The 18321-nt window shown below is 35.8% G+C and overlaps 1 protein-coding gene across 4 annotated transcripts in view; it reads left to right on the top strand.

The window, feature by feature from the left end:
• AKAP11 (A-kinase anchoring protein 11) overlaps nucleotides 1-18046 on the top strand; it is a 44450-nt gene extending 26404 nt beyond the window's left edge. For 2 of the 4 annotated variants that reach the window (XM_041466942.1, XM_041466943.1), the window contains exons 8-12: nucleotides 1804-1959; nucleotides 5706-5819; nucleotides 6527-6573; nucleotides 8975-9135; nucleotides 13675-18046. In XM_041466942.1, the coding sequence (XP_041322876.1) occupies nucleotides 1804-1959; nucleotides 5706-5819; nucleotides 6527-6573; nucleotides 8975-9135; nucleotides 13675-13821 (625 nt within the window). In that variant the 3' untranslated portion in view covers nucleotides 13822-18046. The remainder of the gene's footprint in view (nucleotides 1-1803; nucleotides 1960-5705; nucleotides 5820-6526; nucleotides 6574-8974; nucleotides 9136-13674) is intronic. The other 2 variants (XM_041466944.1, XM_041466945.1) reach the window with 2 other exon arrangements.
• Nucleotides 18047-18321: the final 275 nt, after the last annotated feature.

Raw genomic sequence — 18321 nt, 5'->3', positions numbered from 1 at the left:
TTAAGAAAAAGCAACCTACTAAACTACACTTTAGCTTATAAAATAGTAGTACAATAACGAAGGAATTTACTTTGAAATTCTTGTGTATTTAGCAAAGAGTAACATACTGTTTCCTTTATTAGGTCTATAAATAGGAAATATTTGCCACAGTAAATCTGTGGCAAACAACTGTTTCCTAAAACAGATTGTGCTGTGAGCAGAGTGAAATCTTTTCAGGTCCAAGAGCAATCCGTACCCTTTTTTTTTTTTTTTTTTTTTTTGAGGGGAATTCCTCACACTGGTTTCTTTCTCTGGTGTTTAGAGGGGCATAATGATGAAAAATAAATAAAATCTTTTATTTAAATTTAAAAAATTAAATTTAAAGATTTTTATATGTTCAGTGGCTAAAGGCCACAGTGGGACTGAACTAAATTTTTCAAGGTTTGATATGAAACACATGCATACTAAGAGCATAAAAATTCTCTTTAGTATATTGTTGGTCTTTGCACAACAGGGTTGAGTCTTTACTTGATGTGTGACAAAAGAAGAAAGTCATGTGGTGATGTTTTTCTGTACCTATGGTATCAAAGATGGCACTTTTATATAAAAATTCTAATTAGAATATGCCAACAACAAAATGCAGTGTTCAAAGAGATACTGTTTGTTATTAAATTTGTGGCAAGGAAGCATTGTTGGAATTTTGCTGTGACAGAATTTATAAATGTTTCTTCTGTTGTCATTAGCGTGTGGTATGTAATGCATATGATCCTTGAGAAACTGCCTTGTGTGATGTAGACAACTGGTGCTGGTATAACTGTAAATAAAAATGAGAAAAATGACCTTTTTTATTACCCTGATGGGTTCCAGTTCAGGAAGATATTTGTGCAAATTCGTGCTCACTGGAGCAAAGTGTTAGGAATGATGTGGGTAAGGTTGCTTTTTTAAATAGTGAATGTTACTGTGGCTGCTTGCTATGTGGGAGTAGGCTGATCATTTTTCTTGAACTTCCTACTGCTTCATATATACATATATATAGATAATCACAGTGTCATAGTGTGCACATGAAAGTTAGTTCATAACTGCATATTCTGATTTTGTAAGGGTTTTTTGGTTTGGTTTTTTTGTTTGTTTGTTTTCTTTAATAAGGAATTCAAACGTCTTTAAATGAATTTTTTAAAGTGTCTTCTAAAGATTAACTTCTATGGGGTATGGTTGCTTGATTAGTTTTTGGATAAAAAAGTTAAACTTCCTGAGGGTAAAATTTCTGTACAAGTCATGCATTGCTACACTTTCTTGAAGGAGAAAAACAAATCTTTTTTTGCAGAAAACTTTCTAAAAAATGGAATCCTAATATTTTAGTCACCAGTTTATACTTAAGCACCTTGCCCTCAGTAGCAGACCACTTAAGTGCTTGTACTGAAGGCAGGCCAGGGAAAATAGCTAAACTGTTCTAAGATGAAAAAGTTCAGAAATGGTAAGTCTTCTGCTTGACAGGTGTACCTTGATACACAGTCTGCAAGGCTACAGTGCCTTCTGTGCTTCATAGCAAATAATATTCCAAATGAGAGAATTCTTTGTACCGCTCTCTTTGATTTCGGATGAAAGAATTCCAAATAGCAATCCCTGATGTAAGGCTGTTGATGCTTCAGATTAATTTGTTTGCACTATTTCTTGTGTTTAGAAAAGGGCACAAATTAAGGGATTCCCCGCCTTTTTTTTCCAATGGAATTTAATGTCTTTGGAATGGGGTTAAATTGCTGTGAATGAATTAAACACAGATCAGCATGAAATGCAGTGATGTTTTTGTCTTAAATTTTTGTTTAGCTCTGTTGGAAGAGAAGGATTTCACTCTGTTGAATCTGTTGTTAGCCAGCAGATGAGTCTTAGTATTGGTGATGATAGCACTGGGAGTTGGTCCAATCTAAGTTTTGAAGATGAACATCCTGATGAGAGCAGCAGTTTTCTTCACCTAAGTGACAGGTAATTATAAAGATGTTAGTATAGTTAAACAGTTACCTTGACATCAAATAACTTGTCATCAAGTGATATTTCTCCTGGGGTTTGGGGGTGAATAGATTATTTTTGTCTTCAACACACAGACTTTTTTATTAAAAATGGCTTTAATATCATGATTTTGTTTTCTTACAAAATGTTGTTGGCCATGAATGTTCATACTCTGTAAAATATATGGAGAGTGCATTGTCATTGATGCCAGGGAATCACATCAAGTAAAACTGTACATACAAAATTTAAGTATTAGCAAAAGATGTAAGCATTTTAAAAACAACCACCCTGTGTCAAATACAGCTTGAGAATATAGTTTATAAGTTATGCTCTAAAATATTAAAACTTAATCCTTGAGAAAATGTTTTCTATAAATTCATTTCTTTTTGAAAAAAAAGTAATAGCTTAATTTACATGATGAGCTTTTACAGCTATTTTTGTCCTTTTTGGGACTGGAATTTATAAGCTACTCTAATTGACATTGGTGAAGTATTTATATACTGCCAACCATAGATTTGCAGGTGTGTAATACTGGAACTTACCTGTTCAGGGTAGTAACTTTTTCTACAGAGCTTCTCACTGTACTGTTCCTGGCTGATTGATAACTAACAAAGATTAGAATGGCAGCTCTAAAATTTGCAATGTCTCTGCCTGTTTCCAGGGAGAATTATATTGAGAGCTGTGGCCCCAGCTTCTATAGAAGGAATGTATGAGGAACGAATAAACTTAGTTTTTTGTGATTGGTATAAAAACGTTCAGCATTTCTGTTGAAGAATAGCAGAAATGGGAGAAAGATTTTTTTCTTTAGTTAGTACTTCCAGCATTGCTGAGATTAAAGAAAGTATGAGAGACATGCTTGTTTAAGTAATATCTAAATAGGTTATTTGGTACCAATGTGAAACTACTCAGTTAAATGTCTGCAGTATTTTTCATGTTTTGCTTAACTAAATAGTTCAACCACTACTACAATTTATCATTCATACACCTTAATAACTTTGTGAAAAAATGCAATAACTCAGAGTTATTTTAGTAAAACAACATTTCTTGAACAAGTGAAAATGATTATGAAAATCTGAGTATAAGGGAGAATATTCACTATATTGGCAGTTACACAATAAAATATAGATTAGTTGATTAAAGGGAAAAAGTATAAAAAAGATTCTGGATCAGTGGTGCCTGTGTTGTATTTGTGATTTGTTTATCATTCCCAAAACAGATGTAAATGAAAAGAAGGTAATTTTTATAACTTGGAAGAAAATCTGTGTCACATTAGAGGAGGAATGACCTGCGTTAACATGTTAGTCATAGAAGGGGAGGCATCATTTGGATAGTAAGGTGTTGATGGAGGAAATAGGCATGTGCAAATTGATGACCTGGTTTTACAAAACTAATTGTGGCTTGGTAGCAGCATGTGTGTTTGTCTGTGTTGCTGAGGTTTATCAGGTGGAAGAAAGAATCTGGGGTCTTTGTCTTGTGTAAAAAAAGATAGCCGGGGGAGATCTGTAACAAGACCAGATTCAGTAGTAATACCCTGTTGTGGTTTAACCCCAGCTGACAACTAAGCCCCACCCAGCCAGTCAGTCACTCCTGCCAAGGTGGGATGGGGGCAAGAGTTGGAAGAGTGTAAGTGAGAACACTCATGGGTTGAGATAAAGACAGTTTAACAGGTAAAGCAAAAACCATGCACAAGCAAAGCAAAACAAGAAAGTAATTCACTGCATGCTGTGGGCAGCTCCATTAAGATGAAAAGTATTTAGAGAACTTGCTAGTTAGTTATGCAGAGAAGTGCTTGTGTCTTCTGCTTTTCATGCCTAAATCTGGTGACTTAAATTTAGAATTAGAAAGTTCTTAAGCTTTTTCTCTAGTTGATTTGTAGGTATAAACATAGGCATAGACATAGGCTTTTCATCCAGCATCCAGGCTGGGTTATAACTCAGAGCAGAAGCCTCTTGCTTTTCTTGTTATTCTTCTGCTGGCTCTTGTTGAAGAGCTGCATGAGCCATTACAGAGGCATTATAATGCCTTTGTCTGTTTATTGCCTGTTTTGTGGTTACAGGAGTTTATTTAAAATAAAGACTGCTAGTTTGTCTGTTAATTAGGAAAAGGTCTCATCCCTTCCTCATACCTCACTGTAATCATATGGCTCAATATATATGATTATTTCAGACCAAGATTGACCTCTGTAAAGTGCATTGTCTCTTACCTAATCAGAACGAACAGTAGTGTGCAGAGGTTACTCTGTTAGATTACAAATTCTTTATCCTTTAGTCTGCGGACCAGTGCAGCTTTTACTTCTATTTTTGTTTTGCATTTGTAACTTCCAGTGAAAGAGGCACTGTGAGTGTAAAGTATTGGTACCAATAGGCTATATTAAATTTTTTTATACCTGTAATTTAATGATTTAAAGCCAAATTTAATATTTCATATAAAGTGTGATAGTCTCACACAGTTTTTTAGTTCTCTCTCAGTTTTTTAGATCAGGTTTGCATTCTCTGCAAATTGGTTTCTTCAAAAGCTTCTGCTCTTTAATTTTCTTTTTTCTTGTTAAAAAGAGAGCTCTGAATTTTCTTTGGACATGTAGCCTAAATAAGCAACAATGTACTGAATAAGGCACTTGCAACTTCTTAAACTTTTTTCGTGTTGTTTGAGTGTGTTTATATTGTAGACTTGCTAACCTGCTGTTCACTGCTTTGAAATTGGGATCCAAGCATTCATGCTGGAGAGCAAGGGACACTGATAGGTGATAATGTTACTGGCAAACACTCGAAAGAGATCAGTGTCTGTCTCTTGAAATGTTTTCTTCCCCCATTCTGCTGTTTGCCATGAGTGGAAATGAGCTTCAACAGTCACATAAAACTTAGGAGAAAGCATCTTCCTGCAGCAGTTCTTCTCTGCAGTTACTCTGTGCCTTCTCATGCCATTCTAATAGGCAGTCTGCTTTCTTGAAAAATGGTGGATATTTGGAAGTCCAGTTCTTGGAAGGCTTCCAGACATGCTCTGGGGGTGGTATGAAGTTGGGGAATGTGATTTAATCATATGAGTTGCTCAGTGTTGTACATATTGACAGGCTTAACAAACTGTGCTATTTATAATGACTGAATTTAGCGGGTGTAAGAACATGCTCAGTTTTTTCAGTTCTTTGCATTGGGTTGAATGTAGTCATAGAATAAATTCAGTATTTTTGTGAACTGTGAGTGAAGTAATCTCTTCAGTATTATTTTCATAGATTTAAAATCCTCTTTTTTTTTTAAAGATCAACTTGCAGAACAGTATTAGAATTTTTTTAAAAATTCTTTACTCTAGGAATTTCTTCTCATCAGGCTGTTGGAGATTGTTACTGGGTTTTTGGAGTGAGATGGAAGGATTTTTTATGTGAAATTGTCTTCACAATGCATAATTTTATTAACTGTTAGCTGCTCCTTAAGCAAATAATACAGATGTAATCTATTTTCTTCTGAGTAATCCTTTTGAAATTGTTAGCTTTTAGAAATAACAAGCGATGTGCTTAGACCCGAGTACAAATGAGTACAAATTAATACTTTGACCAATGTACTGCAACCTGCTAGTTTTGCATTATTGTGCACATTGCTGCTCTGGATAGCACTGAGAGTCATGTTTGTTCCAATAAACCTAGAAAGTTTCAGTGCTCTTGTGTTAAATGTCTTGACAAAAAAGTTGTAAGGAAAATGAAGGTTCTAGTTTGAGCTATTGTTCTTTTCTAGTTCAGCTGTCTTCTCTTCTTCTCCTGGCAGTAATGGTAACAGCAGTAGCTGGAGCAGTCTTGGTTTAGAAGGGGATATGTATGAGGAGAATTTATCCTTTCCAACATCAGACAGGTTGGTTGAGTTGAGAAATATAAACCAGATGGGTTCCTCATAATTAATGCATGAAATCATAATTTTTGAGAATAAAAATACAGTACATTTTTTATGCTGATACATTATTCGCACTCTTCTCACTTAATCACAATATGATTTTTTCATTAATTAATCCACCCTGAATGATTAAATTTTTCTGTGCTAAAACTGATTAATATATTTTGCTTGCAAAAGGGTCCCTTTTTTGCATGTTTTTGCCTGCAGTTTTATAAGTCTTTAGATTTACTTTTTTTTCATGCAGACTAGAGCTTGCTTCCTACAGGATTTCTGGGGTTTTTTTTCCCTTTAGCTTGTGTAAACTTTCAGAATTGCATAGTAATTGGTTTTAATAGACCACTTAGGCTTACCTATAGCTATTCATATCTGTGATATAAGGTGGCTGAACCTTTTCACATATGAAGCAAAACTATTAAAATCAATAAGTAGCACCTTTAACACCTTTCTCATTTCTCTCTTCTCTCTTCCTAAGAGAAAATCTTGTGATGTTGATGATAAGTCTGATACAACATGAAATGGTGTGAGAAGCAAAGCTGCTTTTCGTGATTCCTGCTTAGTTCTTTTATGATTTTCTTGTTGTTTAACCTTCATTACAGTCTTAGAATTTACTACATTTATTGCATATATTGGATTGTATTGATATTTTTGTTTTCTTAATTAAAATACAGTGATGTAACAGAAGATAAAGATGAAGATTCCAAGGATGCTGTAGAAGGTAATGTGAGTTCTGGCATATACTACTGTTCTTGTCCTGTGCACTGTACATTAATTTTTTGTTAATACTTTGCCTTTGTAGTCTGCAAAACAAGGTGACAATTCTATTATCCTTATTCATCATAATGAATTTCAGTCAAGCGTCAGAATGTTCAATTAATGCCCTACATTATCCTCTTAATACACTGAAATCTGCAGCCTTTGGGAAGTGCTAGTTACTTACTGATGCTTACATGAATTTAATAACATAAGGTAGGGAACTTTTTGATCAGCTTGTTGAAAGTGTGAATTTATATGCAGAGCTTAACTTTTTAAAAAAATATTTGTTGAGGATCCATGGCAATCCATCTGCGTGGCTGTGTTCAAAATGCTGAAGAAGTTACTCAAACTGGGCACATTAATCTTGGGAGAGAGTCAGGAAAAACAATAAAATCTTGGATTTGATGCATTTGCTATTTTCTCTTTCTTCTTAGTGAAGTATAACATAAGGTCTATCCAGAATCTTATTACAACTTTGTGGTTTGTTAGAAGATGTCTGTGCTCTGGTTCCAGTGTGATTGATATGCCAAAGTTTGTCAACTGAAATGAAAACAGCCTGAATACAGACTGTGTGAAGATGGTTTTAAGATGAGCTGATGTTAGAACAAGTTGTAACAGAGCTCTTTGTGTTGGGTATTTTCTGAAGATAAAGTAAGCATTTCCAGGAACCTCTGCTACTTCCTTACAGAGGATATTCTGCCTTGTTGCACATCTTCAAGTAGTCTGAGTGTAAGCAGAAAGATGTGTGGGTTTTTGGTTGGTTTGGAGATTTTTTCTCTCCTTTTAAGCTCCTGGAAAATGTGTATAAGTGACCAACATCTCTTAATTGTATTAAATCAGATGTGATTAAGGATATAAGAAAATAAAGCTATACTAATGAGTACTTTTTCCTCAGAATAATTGTAATTAAAATATTTTCTACTCTGTAGGTTTCATCAGTTCTGGCATCTCAGATACTCAAATTGCTCAATTAGGACAGTGATGGGATTTTTTCTTTACGTGGTTTAGGTGTCACATACTGTCTGTAGTGCAACAGACTACTTTATACTGTATTAAAGATTTTCTAGTGAAATTTTTCCAGTGTAAGTTCCTCACCTTCTCACTATTGTTATGAAAAAGCTCTTTCTGTTGTGTAATTGTAGGACTCTTTAAACAATATGCTAGGTAGGACACTTTGTACCTGGTCTTGTACATTTGGAAGTTCTGTTCATGTCATACCTGGAAATGTCTGGCTTTTTCTAAGCCGACTGTGCCTTGGTCACCAAAGAATTTGAATCAAAGCCTTATTATCAAATGTGCATCTATTTTATAATACTAAAAAATGTACCAGAATTTCCCAGCAATGTTACCACAATGCTTTCCACACACTGTCATAATTTTTTTAAAAATTGTTCTTTGTCCTATAAAGAAGTTAAATTTTGGGGCTCCTAGACAAATATTCTGTTATCCACTGAAAGCACTGTTTTGTTTTACAGTTTTGCTAGTTAATTTTCTCTTGCTTTTACTTCTGGGGAATCTGTTTCAACTTCCTTGACTTTGCCACTTGGGAATGAGTACCTTGTGTACCTCAATTTTCATAACCTTAGTTGGAAGAGTATTGAGATTGAGCTAAACTCAACATGAATAAATGTTTTTGTTGCTAATATATTGCATATTTCTAGATTCAAGTTCAGTAGTCTGGAAGCAGTGACTCCAGCTTGGAGAGCGCTACATACGTGCCTAGTTGTTTCTGGTAGTGTGGCAAAGGATCTCTGGTATCTGTATCTCAGGTAGCTGGATACAGAAACTCGCTTGGGAACAGAAGTTGACAATACTGTATTTCCTAAGTGTCATTAACACAACTACTCTTCTGATGCTGTACAAATTTTTGGAACTTATGCTCTAAAAGAAATGTTGAAAAATTGGATATGCCTCAGTAAAACCAGCGGTATATTTTGGAAAAGTTCAAGAGGCAGTCCAATCAGTGCAGGAAAGAATTCAGAAATGCACACTTCTTAAAATGAGTTAGATGAAGGCATAGCAAAAAATAGCAGCTGGAAGTGGAAGAAGCTGATGGACCATGTGAGAGCCATTGCTGTTCAATGAACAGCAGTGAAAGTCTGTGCTAAATTTCTTGTCATTTGGAATATACATTATAGTTTAAGTATCTTTTAATATGTAGCTATGTTTGCTACAATTGTAAATGGGATAAGCAGTACTTCCTAGTGAGAAAGTTCTGAAACACTTGAGACCAACCTAATTTTTTCCTTTCATATTGTGTATACTAAATTGGGGGTTTTTTAATAGACTATAAACAGTGAACTACAGAGATTTTTGGAAACAATTTGAAGCTATAGATTTGCTTATTTTATGTTTAATGTTAGGTTTGGAGCAAGTTCGAAAGACTTTATCAATAATGAATATTGACCTGGAACCAAATCTAGTGGACCCACAGCTCAGAGCAGCACTCCAGTGGCTGGCAGCCTCTGAAACAGAGGTGTCTGATCTTCACTTTCGTGACGCTGCTGCAAGGGAATTCGTCTTTGTAAGTACTCGGGCTTGATGGGTGGTGGGAAAGGGGAAGGATTTCCTTGACTTCCATTTGCTGTGATATACCCGTTACTTCATTTGCTGTTCGCTGCTGAAAAGAATCATTATTTAAATCTTAAGAGGTCAGAGTGGAACAGCGTGTTTCGCCTGTGTATATACCATACATAAGCCAGTATTCATCAAAGCTGATTGTTTCACTTCTGCACTTACAAGTGTTTTATGCCAAAAAGGATGCAATTACATAATTTCTGTTTGGTAAAACAGAAATTATATTTTTTCAAGCATTTTTTACTTAGTATTTAATTGTTTATAAATTGAATCTTTACAAGAACTTGGTCATGCAAATTGTTTTCTAACTTAATGTGTTCTGCTTAGGGTTGTTTTGGTTTGTGGGGTTTTTTTGTTTGTTTATATTTTGTTGGGTTTTTTTCATAGCAAAGATGCATTTTCGTGTGAGAAAGAAGTTTAGTTTTGAAGTAAATATTATGTCTTCATTCTGTAAGCTACTAAAACCAGAACTACTAAAAACAACTCTCAATAAAATTGTTTTATTCTTAGGTACCTTTAATTTTATTAGTCAAACTTTCAAAGAACTGGGCTTTAGCAATTTGTGTATCTTTGGAAAAGCTCAGTATTTTGGTATGAATACTGTCCTGAGTATTTCTATCAGAAAGACATGAGAGAAACTAATTATTCCAATAAAATCATAAAACCTATTCTTTCATGGCTGCACACCAAACTACATGTGATAATCTGGATTTTCTTACATTAAACCTGTATTTTTTAATCAACCAAGAAATTACTTTAACATTACCTTGTTATGGAAAGGCTAACTAAATAGATACATAGGCATTGTCTCTAAACATGAGGTTCATAGGAATGATATTTACAAAATATTTGTATTCTGTGACCTGATAAAGTGAAAAAGTGTTAATGTGATGCCATTAATAGCATTTTAACAATTAAGATCTTGGCAAAAACGACTTACTGTACTTACCAGTTTATTAAGGAAGAAAAAGCTTGCTGTCAGTTCTGAAATTTAATATTGACTCTTCAGCAAATTTAATATTGACTCTTTCCAAAGCTTACATCATCATTTCAGGAGGAAAGCACAGTTACTGGGAGGTAAGGGTTAGTATGACAAAACAGAGTCCCAGAGCTGGATGGATGTGCACTGATGGTGCTTGGTTACTGGACACTTGTGGTAAGAATGTGAAAGACGCCTAGAGGCCAGTCTGGATCGTACCTGGTCTGCATTCTCCTAAGAGAGGCTCCTGCCTTCCTCACACACAAAGAGAATGGTGATTTTGGAGTGTTTTTCTGCCTATGTAACTGTATGGAATGTGTATTTAATTTTGAGAGTAGAAAATTTTGCATTCTTATTTGAAATAACCCAGAAAATTTGGAAACGTTATTTTGGCATGCAGAAATATATGCCCTATGCTCCTTTTTTGGAGCTTGGTATGTTTTATTTAGAATTATTTCAAGAATATATTTGGCTGTGCGTTAGTTCTGACAGAGTGGACTTTGTGCTTCTGTAAACTGAAAGGCAGTTTGAGAATACTTTTCTCCATTTCTGTGCTATTTGAAATTGTTTGTTTTAGTCCTTTTATTAATATGTGTCTTCTTTGTGTTAAGGCACTTTGTTTATAAGTGCCTTAACACAAAGAAGAAAATACATCACTTTTTCTGTTCTCACATGCTTGCCTGAGCATTTTATGGAGGTTTTTGAAGGTTTTGTCAACAAGTAGGGATATAGGGATAACATTCTGACCTCATGAAGTTTTTTGCCTTCTCATGCTTATTGCAAATACTCGGGTAGAATAGTGGTAGGACCCACAAGTGTTAATTTATTTTCTGTCTGTACAAGACACGTGTATCTGACAATATAGTATGAAGGACACGAAAGAGATGGCATGTGCCTCTTTTTTAAATTTTTCCATGAGTCTCTCATTCTTTGGCCAGCTCTGAGTTAAGAGACTACAGAGCTGTGGTGCTGAGATTTGAGCCAATGCTCCAGGCCACACAGGAAAGTTATTATTAGCTGGCTGAGTATCTGAGCACGACTCCAGCTACCTTAATGAGAGGACATACCGAGAAGAGCACTCTGGAAAATAGCAGTGTCTGTTTTGTGTGCCCTCCTAAAAAATGATAATATTTTTCTACTTGACACTTCAGTTATAAATTGATACTGAGTTGACACCTGAAGGTGAGACCTTGGGGCACACAGTAGTCATGCAGTCCTGAAAATGCTACAGTAGTTAATTGTTTCAGTTAGTTTTACAGATTATTTTTAGTTGTCCAGATGCAGTTATGTTAAAATAAATTGAAATTTTGTTTCCCTCCCCGGAGGCAGAGAATGATTACCTGTTTCTTATTCCATCCCACTTCCCAATTGGAATGATCTCCGACCCAGACCGAATTAACTTGGCGGTGGTCATGCCCGGCTCCTGTGGAGCTGAGCGAGCCCCTCCAGAGGGCGCTGCAGCCCAGCAGGAAGCCACGGCCGCGCTCCTGCTGCCTGCGAGCCGCGGGCTTGGGGCAGCTCCTCGGACCCTCGGCAGCTGCCGCGGCTTCCTGGGGACACCGCCGGGCTTAGAGCTCGTCGGAAACAGCTGTTTGCTGTATAAGCAGTTGGTGAGTTCTGGAAGGGAGGAAAGGCCTGCGTTAGCTGAGGCAGCAGGGTAAGGAGGCGCCGATGCGATGTGGCTGCAGAAGGGCAGAAGTGCTCCTAGTGAGTGTCAGGCAGGGTTTTACCTGCCGCAGCTGGGTCTGAGCTCTTACTTACGGGTACTTGTTATGCTCAGCAAGGCAGAAAGACGTTAAATACCTATGTATGCAACAAAATACATTTGTTAGGAGGATGACAAGAAACCAGTAAATTAGAATAGATAGTTCTTGACTTCTGTGAGATGCCTGATAATGTGGATATGCAAATACCTGGATTAAAAAACCATATGTATTCCATTTTTAATGATACCTTACCTACCTGTTTTAAGATTCCTATTTTGAGTAAAGTCTAATATTTCACTTGTCTGGCAGTAAGAAACAGATTGGTCATCTAAAGAAATAGTGAGATTAAATCTAAAATTAAAATTTAGGTGCCAGTTCTGTAGTTTTACCATGGTGGAAAACTTATTTGGACCGAAGCTTTATGTTTTATTTGCTCAAGTAGGTATTTGGACATTAGCCACACTTCCCTCTGGCAGAGGAAAGAAAAATGACCATTCTTTTATAAACCAACAAACATCATTTACAAAATTGCATGCTGTAGACTACAAAACTCCTACTTCCTGTGCTTCAGATTCACAGAAATAACTGCAGATTTCAGTCTCTTCTTGTATAGAAAAGATGTCCTTAATTTCCACTGAGAAAAGTTTCCAGTGTTCAGAATAAATTATGCTCAGGATTAGAGAGGATGTTTTCCTTATTCAAGTTAATGGTTTTCTCAAGAAGTTAATTGTTTGGTACATGTTTTTATGCCCATGTTCTTTCTGTCAGTCCTATCACCTGCCTTGTTGCAGTTGGAACATCAGCTAGGTAAAGAAGCAGGGAAAAATTGTCTCCCTTTTAATTTTTTTTAGAACTTTATATTGCAATCTGACAGGTCTCACAGGAGAAACTATATGAATTTTTAATTTTGTAGCTGTGAAAAATATTTCCCTGAACACTGTGTATTACTTTTTTTAAACTTAATGTATGGAATGTCTTGGTAGGGACTATAAAAGGGGGTAAAAATTTACAGCTCCAAAGAATAAGTAGGGTGTCTAAACTGTGTTTACAAAATTCAGCATTGACAGGTGTCCAGAAAGCTACAGAGAATACTTTGTTTGTGTTGGTATTTGTTTATTTATTTAAGCTAAAAACTGTTAGGTTTTTTACTCCTGGGCAAGCTGTCAAATTCATTTTTTCTTTAGGGTAGGCTTTCTTACACATATAGCTGAGCTTGACACATCAGCAATGGAAGATTTTTTTCTTTGGATCCTGGGGGAAAAGAAATGTTTTCAGCTACACTGATCTCTGCTCCTGAGTGGTAGTTTAACTTAATCATCACCTTTTCCTCTTCCCCAAGATGTTATAATTTCCCAACTCTGAAGAAACTGTTTTCATTGAGGGTAGTGTCTGTGCCACCCCAACCACACTATATGTTGTGAAAAGAAAATCCACATCCTTTTATTAAGACAGAGTTTTGTCTTTTTATACATGCATTATTGGCATGGGAGGGGTGGCAAATGTCTTAATCTTGTGTTCAGAATTTCCTGTTTTCTGCAGTCTTGATGAACCACAGCCCTCATACCTGTGGCACCACATAATTTGAAAATGGTGCTCCCTCCAGAAGAAAGTTTTGTGAAGACTGCCCTAAAGAAAAGTGCTTTATTCTTGCGGAAGTTTTTGTTTTTATAGATGTGGGAATAATGATTAACTCATTACAACTGATCTCTTATGACCTAATGTTTCAAGAATAACTTCTGTAACTTAATCAGGATGTCCTAGTCAAAATATTTTGTTTTGTGTTCCCCTGTTTCCCCTTTAGCTTTCTAGAAGACTGAGAGAAAGAGATTGGAAAGTTGGAGATCTCTTGCAAGCAGTGCTGAAATATTGTGAAATGATAGAGACAGCATCTGATGGAGAGCAAGCTCTGAGTAAATCTTTGGTCGCTTGGCTTCTGGAAAATGTCTGAAAAATCCAAAGATATGACACTCTTCGCTTCATTCCTCTTCTGAAAGGAGATAGAAAGAACACAGATGTGTAAAGTAAAATTCAACTAGTGAATGTTTAAGTAATAGTCAGCATTAAAAGACTTTGAGGTGAAAGTCAAAATAGCTGCGCTGTGCTTTGTGATACTGTGCACATGGTATGTTTATTCAGTCCATAATCGGTGTTGTCCACCCACGCATTAATTGTATTTACTGCTGTGTTCATACCACTGAGATATTTATGAACAACCCTTGTCTATGATCGTAGTCCACAGGAGACAGTCTCAGACATGATATTCAGGATTCCCCTTGTGCCAGGATAGCTCTTTCTCCCACTCCTATGTGTGCTATATTCACAGCAGGACTAAAAGCACTGATTTCAGCAAGAATCTGCTCTGGAATACCTTGCTGCAGACAGTGGAAAAAATATTCATCTTGGCCAGGTGTTATGTGCCCAAGAGCAGCATTGCCAGGAAGAAAATTGTAACCTGCCCAAGCACAAGCAGCCCCTTAATACAGATAAAGCAGCCACCTTTATCAGTTTTAACTTTATGTGAAGATGGGAGAGTCTGCTCTGAAATTGCTGAGGTGCAAATGCATGAATTTGTTGACTCCTGTAGAGCTGGTAACTTCTGGTAGAAGGGCAGAGTGAGAAGTTGAGCATAATTTCGTATGTAATTCTTTAGCAAGGTTTCCTGAAGCTTGCCAGTCAGATTTAAATTGCTAAATTTTTTACTGAGGCTTTTTGTATGCAAATACTTCTATGACACTAGTTCCGTGTCAAAGAATTTGTACATTAGTCTCTCATGCAGATGTGTTAAAAGCAGAAGATAGAAATATCTGAGGATTTTGGCCCTCATTTTGAATAGTTTTAATTCCTTTCAAAGCAGCCACATATGAATTTTTTTTTTTTTAATGAATAATGACAATTTTGTTACTCAGTGAGCACAGAAGAAGTGTTTAGCAAAGAAAGCTAATAAAAATGTAAAGGGGAAATTTCTTGCAAATTGCTTTTTCATTTTTGTTAACTACCTTCGCTGAATTTTTTTAAAGGCACTTTTAGTTGAATATTTTTAGCAGTCAGGTTTGTCACCAATGTCAGGTTTCTCACCAATGCTGCTGATTTGCCTTTCTGTGTGAAGGGAAATCTGAACCTTCACTTATCCTGTGGTTTGAAAATGTTTTTTGGGATTTGTTCTTTTATATATCCTTTGAGAGAAAAAGGCGTGTGCTGATGATTACCAAGTTGCCACCTAAAACTTGGCAAATAATCATAGAGCGTTGCTGATTTTGGAGGAAGAAAAAAATCTTCATAGCTTTTTACAGAAAAATATACTGTTGATATGGTGCACAGTTTTGTGTTCCCAGACAAGGAGAGATATGGTCTTCAAATCTATTCCTGATTTTTAATGGCATATGTACAATTCTGGTTACCCCTACCCCACGAATTGCTATGAAGTGTCACACTGGTAAACTCAAGAGCAGTGTTCTTGCAGTGTCTTTGTGTTTCAGGAAAGCATTCCACTGGCCTCTTTGCAGAGGCGTGGTTGGCTTTAGTCCTCTTTTGTCATCTGCATTTCTGCCTTGGATCTCACAAAGTTCACCTTTCTCACAGAGCCAAAGATTTTTCATGTTTTTGTATATGCATACACATGTGTTCAGACATGTGAATGCACACAGATATGTTCATCTGTTTGTGTATGAGATCTCACCGCTGTGAACTCCTGGTGCGAACTTCTACCGCTAAATTAAAATTCTGTTATGCTCAGTTTATTTCCTCACTTCATATATCATTTCACTGATTGAAAAGTCAATGTATGTGGCAAAAAGACCAAAAGCCACTTCAAGGTCTTTTGTATTGTTATAGGTAATATAATCCAGGCATCAGGAGTTCTTTTTCTCCAGAGCCCAAAGCATGTCAGGGGAAGTTATTTAATTCCTATATTTGGAAGATAGTTCTAGTAGCAAATATTTTTAAAGTATTGTACAAAGATTGTCTGGATTTTTTCTTCCTCTCCCAAACTCCCTGTATTCCTTTTCCCCTTTTTTTTTTTTTCTTTTTAAGGTTGATTTTCAATATTATTTTAGACATATATAACACCTTTCCCTTAACACAGCAATGATCTACTTGTACAAATTTACCTATAAAATTGAAATGTCAAGGAAATAAAATGCTAAACGCAGTGCCTCATGACTAAATTTTTCTCACCAAGTGGAATTTCAGGGCATGAGGATACAGTACAGTATAGTAACGTGTTTCTGTACAGTGAAGAAGGCATAAAAGGTATTGCAAATGTATAAAACCATACCTTTAAAAAAACCTACAACATAAGCAACAAAAAATACTGTAGGAACAGCCTACAGTGAGGCTTTTAAACTCATTTATTCAAAATGATGGATTTTGTAAACTTGGTGAAGTGCTTTTTCATTTCATTTACTTTTTTGGAGAAAGGCAGAAAATCACGCCATTCACAAAGCTTACAACTATTCACAATGTTAAGTGGACAAGAGTTGCACTGGAAAATATTTTTATAAATGGAATCTTGTTTTCAGACTGGATCAAATATGTTGTGTAACTATTGATTGGTGTTACATTAAGAAAGAAATGGTTTTATTATCCTCTGAGGAAAGTAGCATAGTTTCCAAATTTTCATGAGAAAATTGTTATAAAATACTTCATTTTTACAGAAAACAAGCCAAAAAACCCCAAACCTGTTTTCTACACAAATTGTTTTAAATTTGTTTGGAATTACTTGACTTCCCTCTGTCTGTGTGAAGTTAAAAAACATTACTCTAGCCTGGCAAAATTATTACAATTGAGTAATTTTAATAGTCTTTGAAAACCATACTCTGACTGTATCTAACTGGTGCTGTCTGCCATATTAGTGAGAAAGCTCTTCTTTGCTAATGCAAGTCTTAAATTACACTTTTACTGAGTTTGTTTAAAACTCCTGACCACAAATACAGAAATGTAAGAGAAAACTGTAAAAACATGAAGGGCCACATTCTGGTCCCTTCAAAGCATACAACTCTGCTTTATAAACAAGCATAATAAGGTAGAGTTTGTTTCATCTTGCATTTTTTTCCATATGGGAAACCCTGGTAATTTAATTTTTATGTTGAGGAAAATATATCCTAAATGTTATTGTTTCAGAAATCACTCAAACACTTCATAAATACATTTCATGTTCTAAAAAATGGAAGTGTTTTGATGTTTTTTAAGATTCTGTAGAAAAAGCACTTTGAGAAACAATCCCTCTGTAAAGCAAGTTAGCAGTGGCCATATTAAAACTAGTTTAAACATTCAGAACGGGGTGCATAAATAATACAAAGTATGCATACAGCCTTAAAATAAAAACAGAACAAAACTCAAACCCATATTCTAAAATTAAAGAGGATTTGCTGTGTCAAAACAAGGATGTGAAAAGGCAGCTCAGACGATGTAGTGAATGCAATTTCTCTAGTATCTTTGTTCTTGACTTTTAGAAGATTGTGTAAGCTTTTTAAAAAAAGCCAACCAAAACCCAGAAACCCACATTCCGAGACTAATTAGGTCTCTCAAAAATGGTATCAGATTTTAAGTGTTACATTTTCTATTGTAAGTTTGTCTGGGACCTTTTCTATGAAGAGAGTCAAATTGTTGGAGATGGGAACACAGTGAGTAGTAAACACCAGCGCAAACCCCTGTAATTCTAGACAGTCGATTTGCAAAGAAAAATACAAGATTCAGGAATGATTTTTATTGTAAGAAATTTGACTTTTCAGCAAGAGCCACTACTGTCAAGCATTTACTGTACTTGAGCTCTGAAGAGGCAGGTACAGAGCCCAGCCACTGTAGTCACTTTATTTTGTACCATCTTTGTACATTCCTGTTGTATAGCTGGTGTTGTAGTTTTAGAGGGCCTTTGTTCTAATGTCTGAACAGTATTTAATAATAAAATGTATTATAATTTGCTGGAACTGCTGCTTATTTGTGCAGTGTTACAGTAATTCAGAGCCCAGTTAGTGATGCAATTGTATACGAAAAGCAGTTTGAATAACTAAATGTAACTGTACTTAATGAATATGAAGGTCTTGTACTGTATAATGGTGACAAGTTTTGCCATTTTAGTAATTTAGGTATATTTAGTTTTCAGATTATGAACTCCAGGTTGCACTAAATTCGTCCTTGTTTTAGCAGTGGCTTAAAATAAAACACATTTCACTGGCTTCGAGAGTGCTGTCGTTTCTTGTAAATTCATGGAATATTATTTTTCTTTTCAGCAAACACAGCTAAGAGCGGTCCTTGTCAGTGGCTGTGTGAGGAAGGCACTTGAGGAAGGGTGTAGTAAACAGTGCATCAGTAGATGGCAGACTTCTTTCAGAGTTAAAATGGAGTCTTGCAAGGGGTGAGGACCCTGCTTTACTGTCTTTGGGTTGAAAGGTGAGCCCACAGTTGCACTGACATGCAGTAAAGTGTCACATGGACTCTACTCACAGCACAA

Source organism: Pyrgilauda ruficollis, unplaced genomic scaffold, assembly GCF_017590135.1.
Source record: "Pyrgilauda ruficollis isolate IOZ18807 unplaced genomic scaffold, ASM1759013v1 scaffold20, whole genome shotgun sequence".
In the NCBI taxonomy this organism is placed as follows: domain Eukaryota; kingdom Metazoa; phylum Chordata; class Aves; order Passeriformes; family Passeridae; genus Pyrgilauda; species Pyrgilauda ruficollis.
This window is presented reverse-complemented; position numbering and strand designations above follow the sequence as displayed.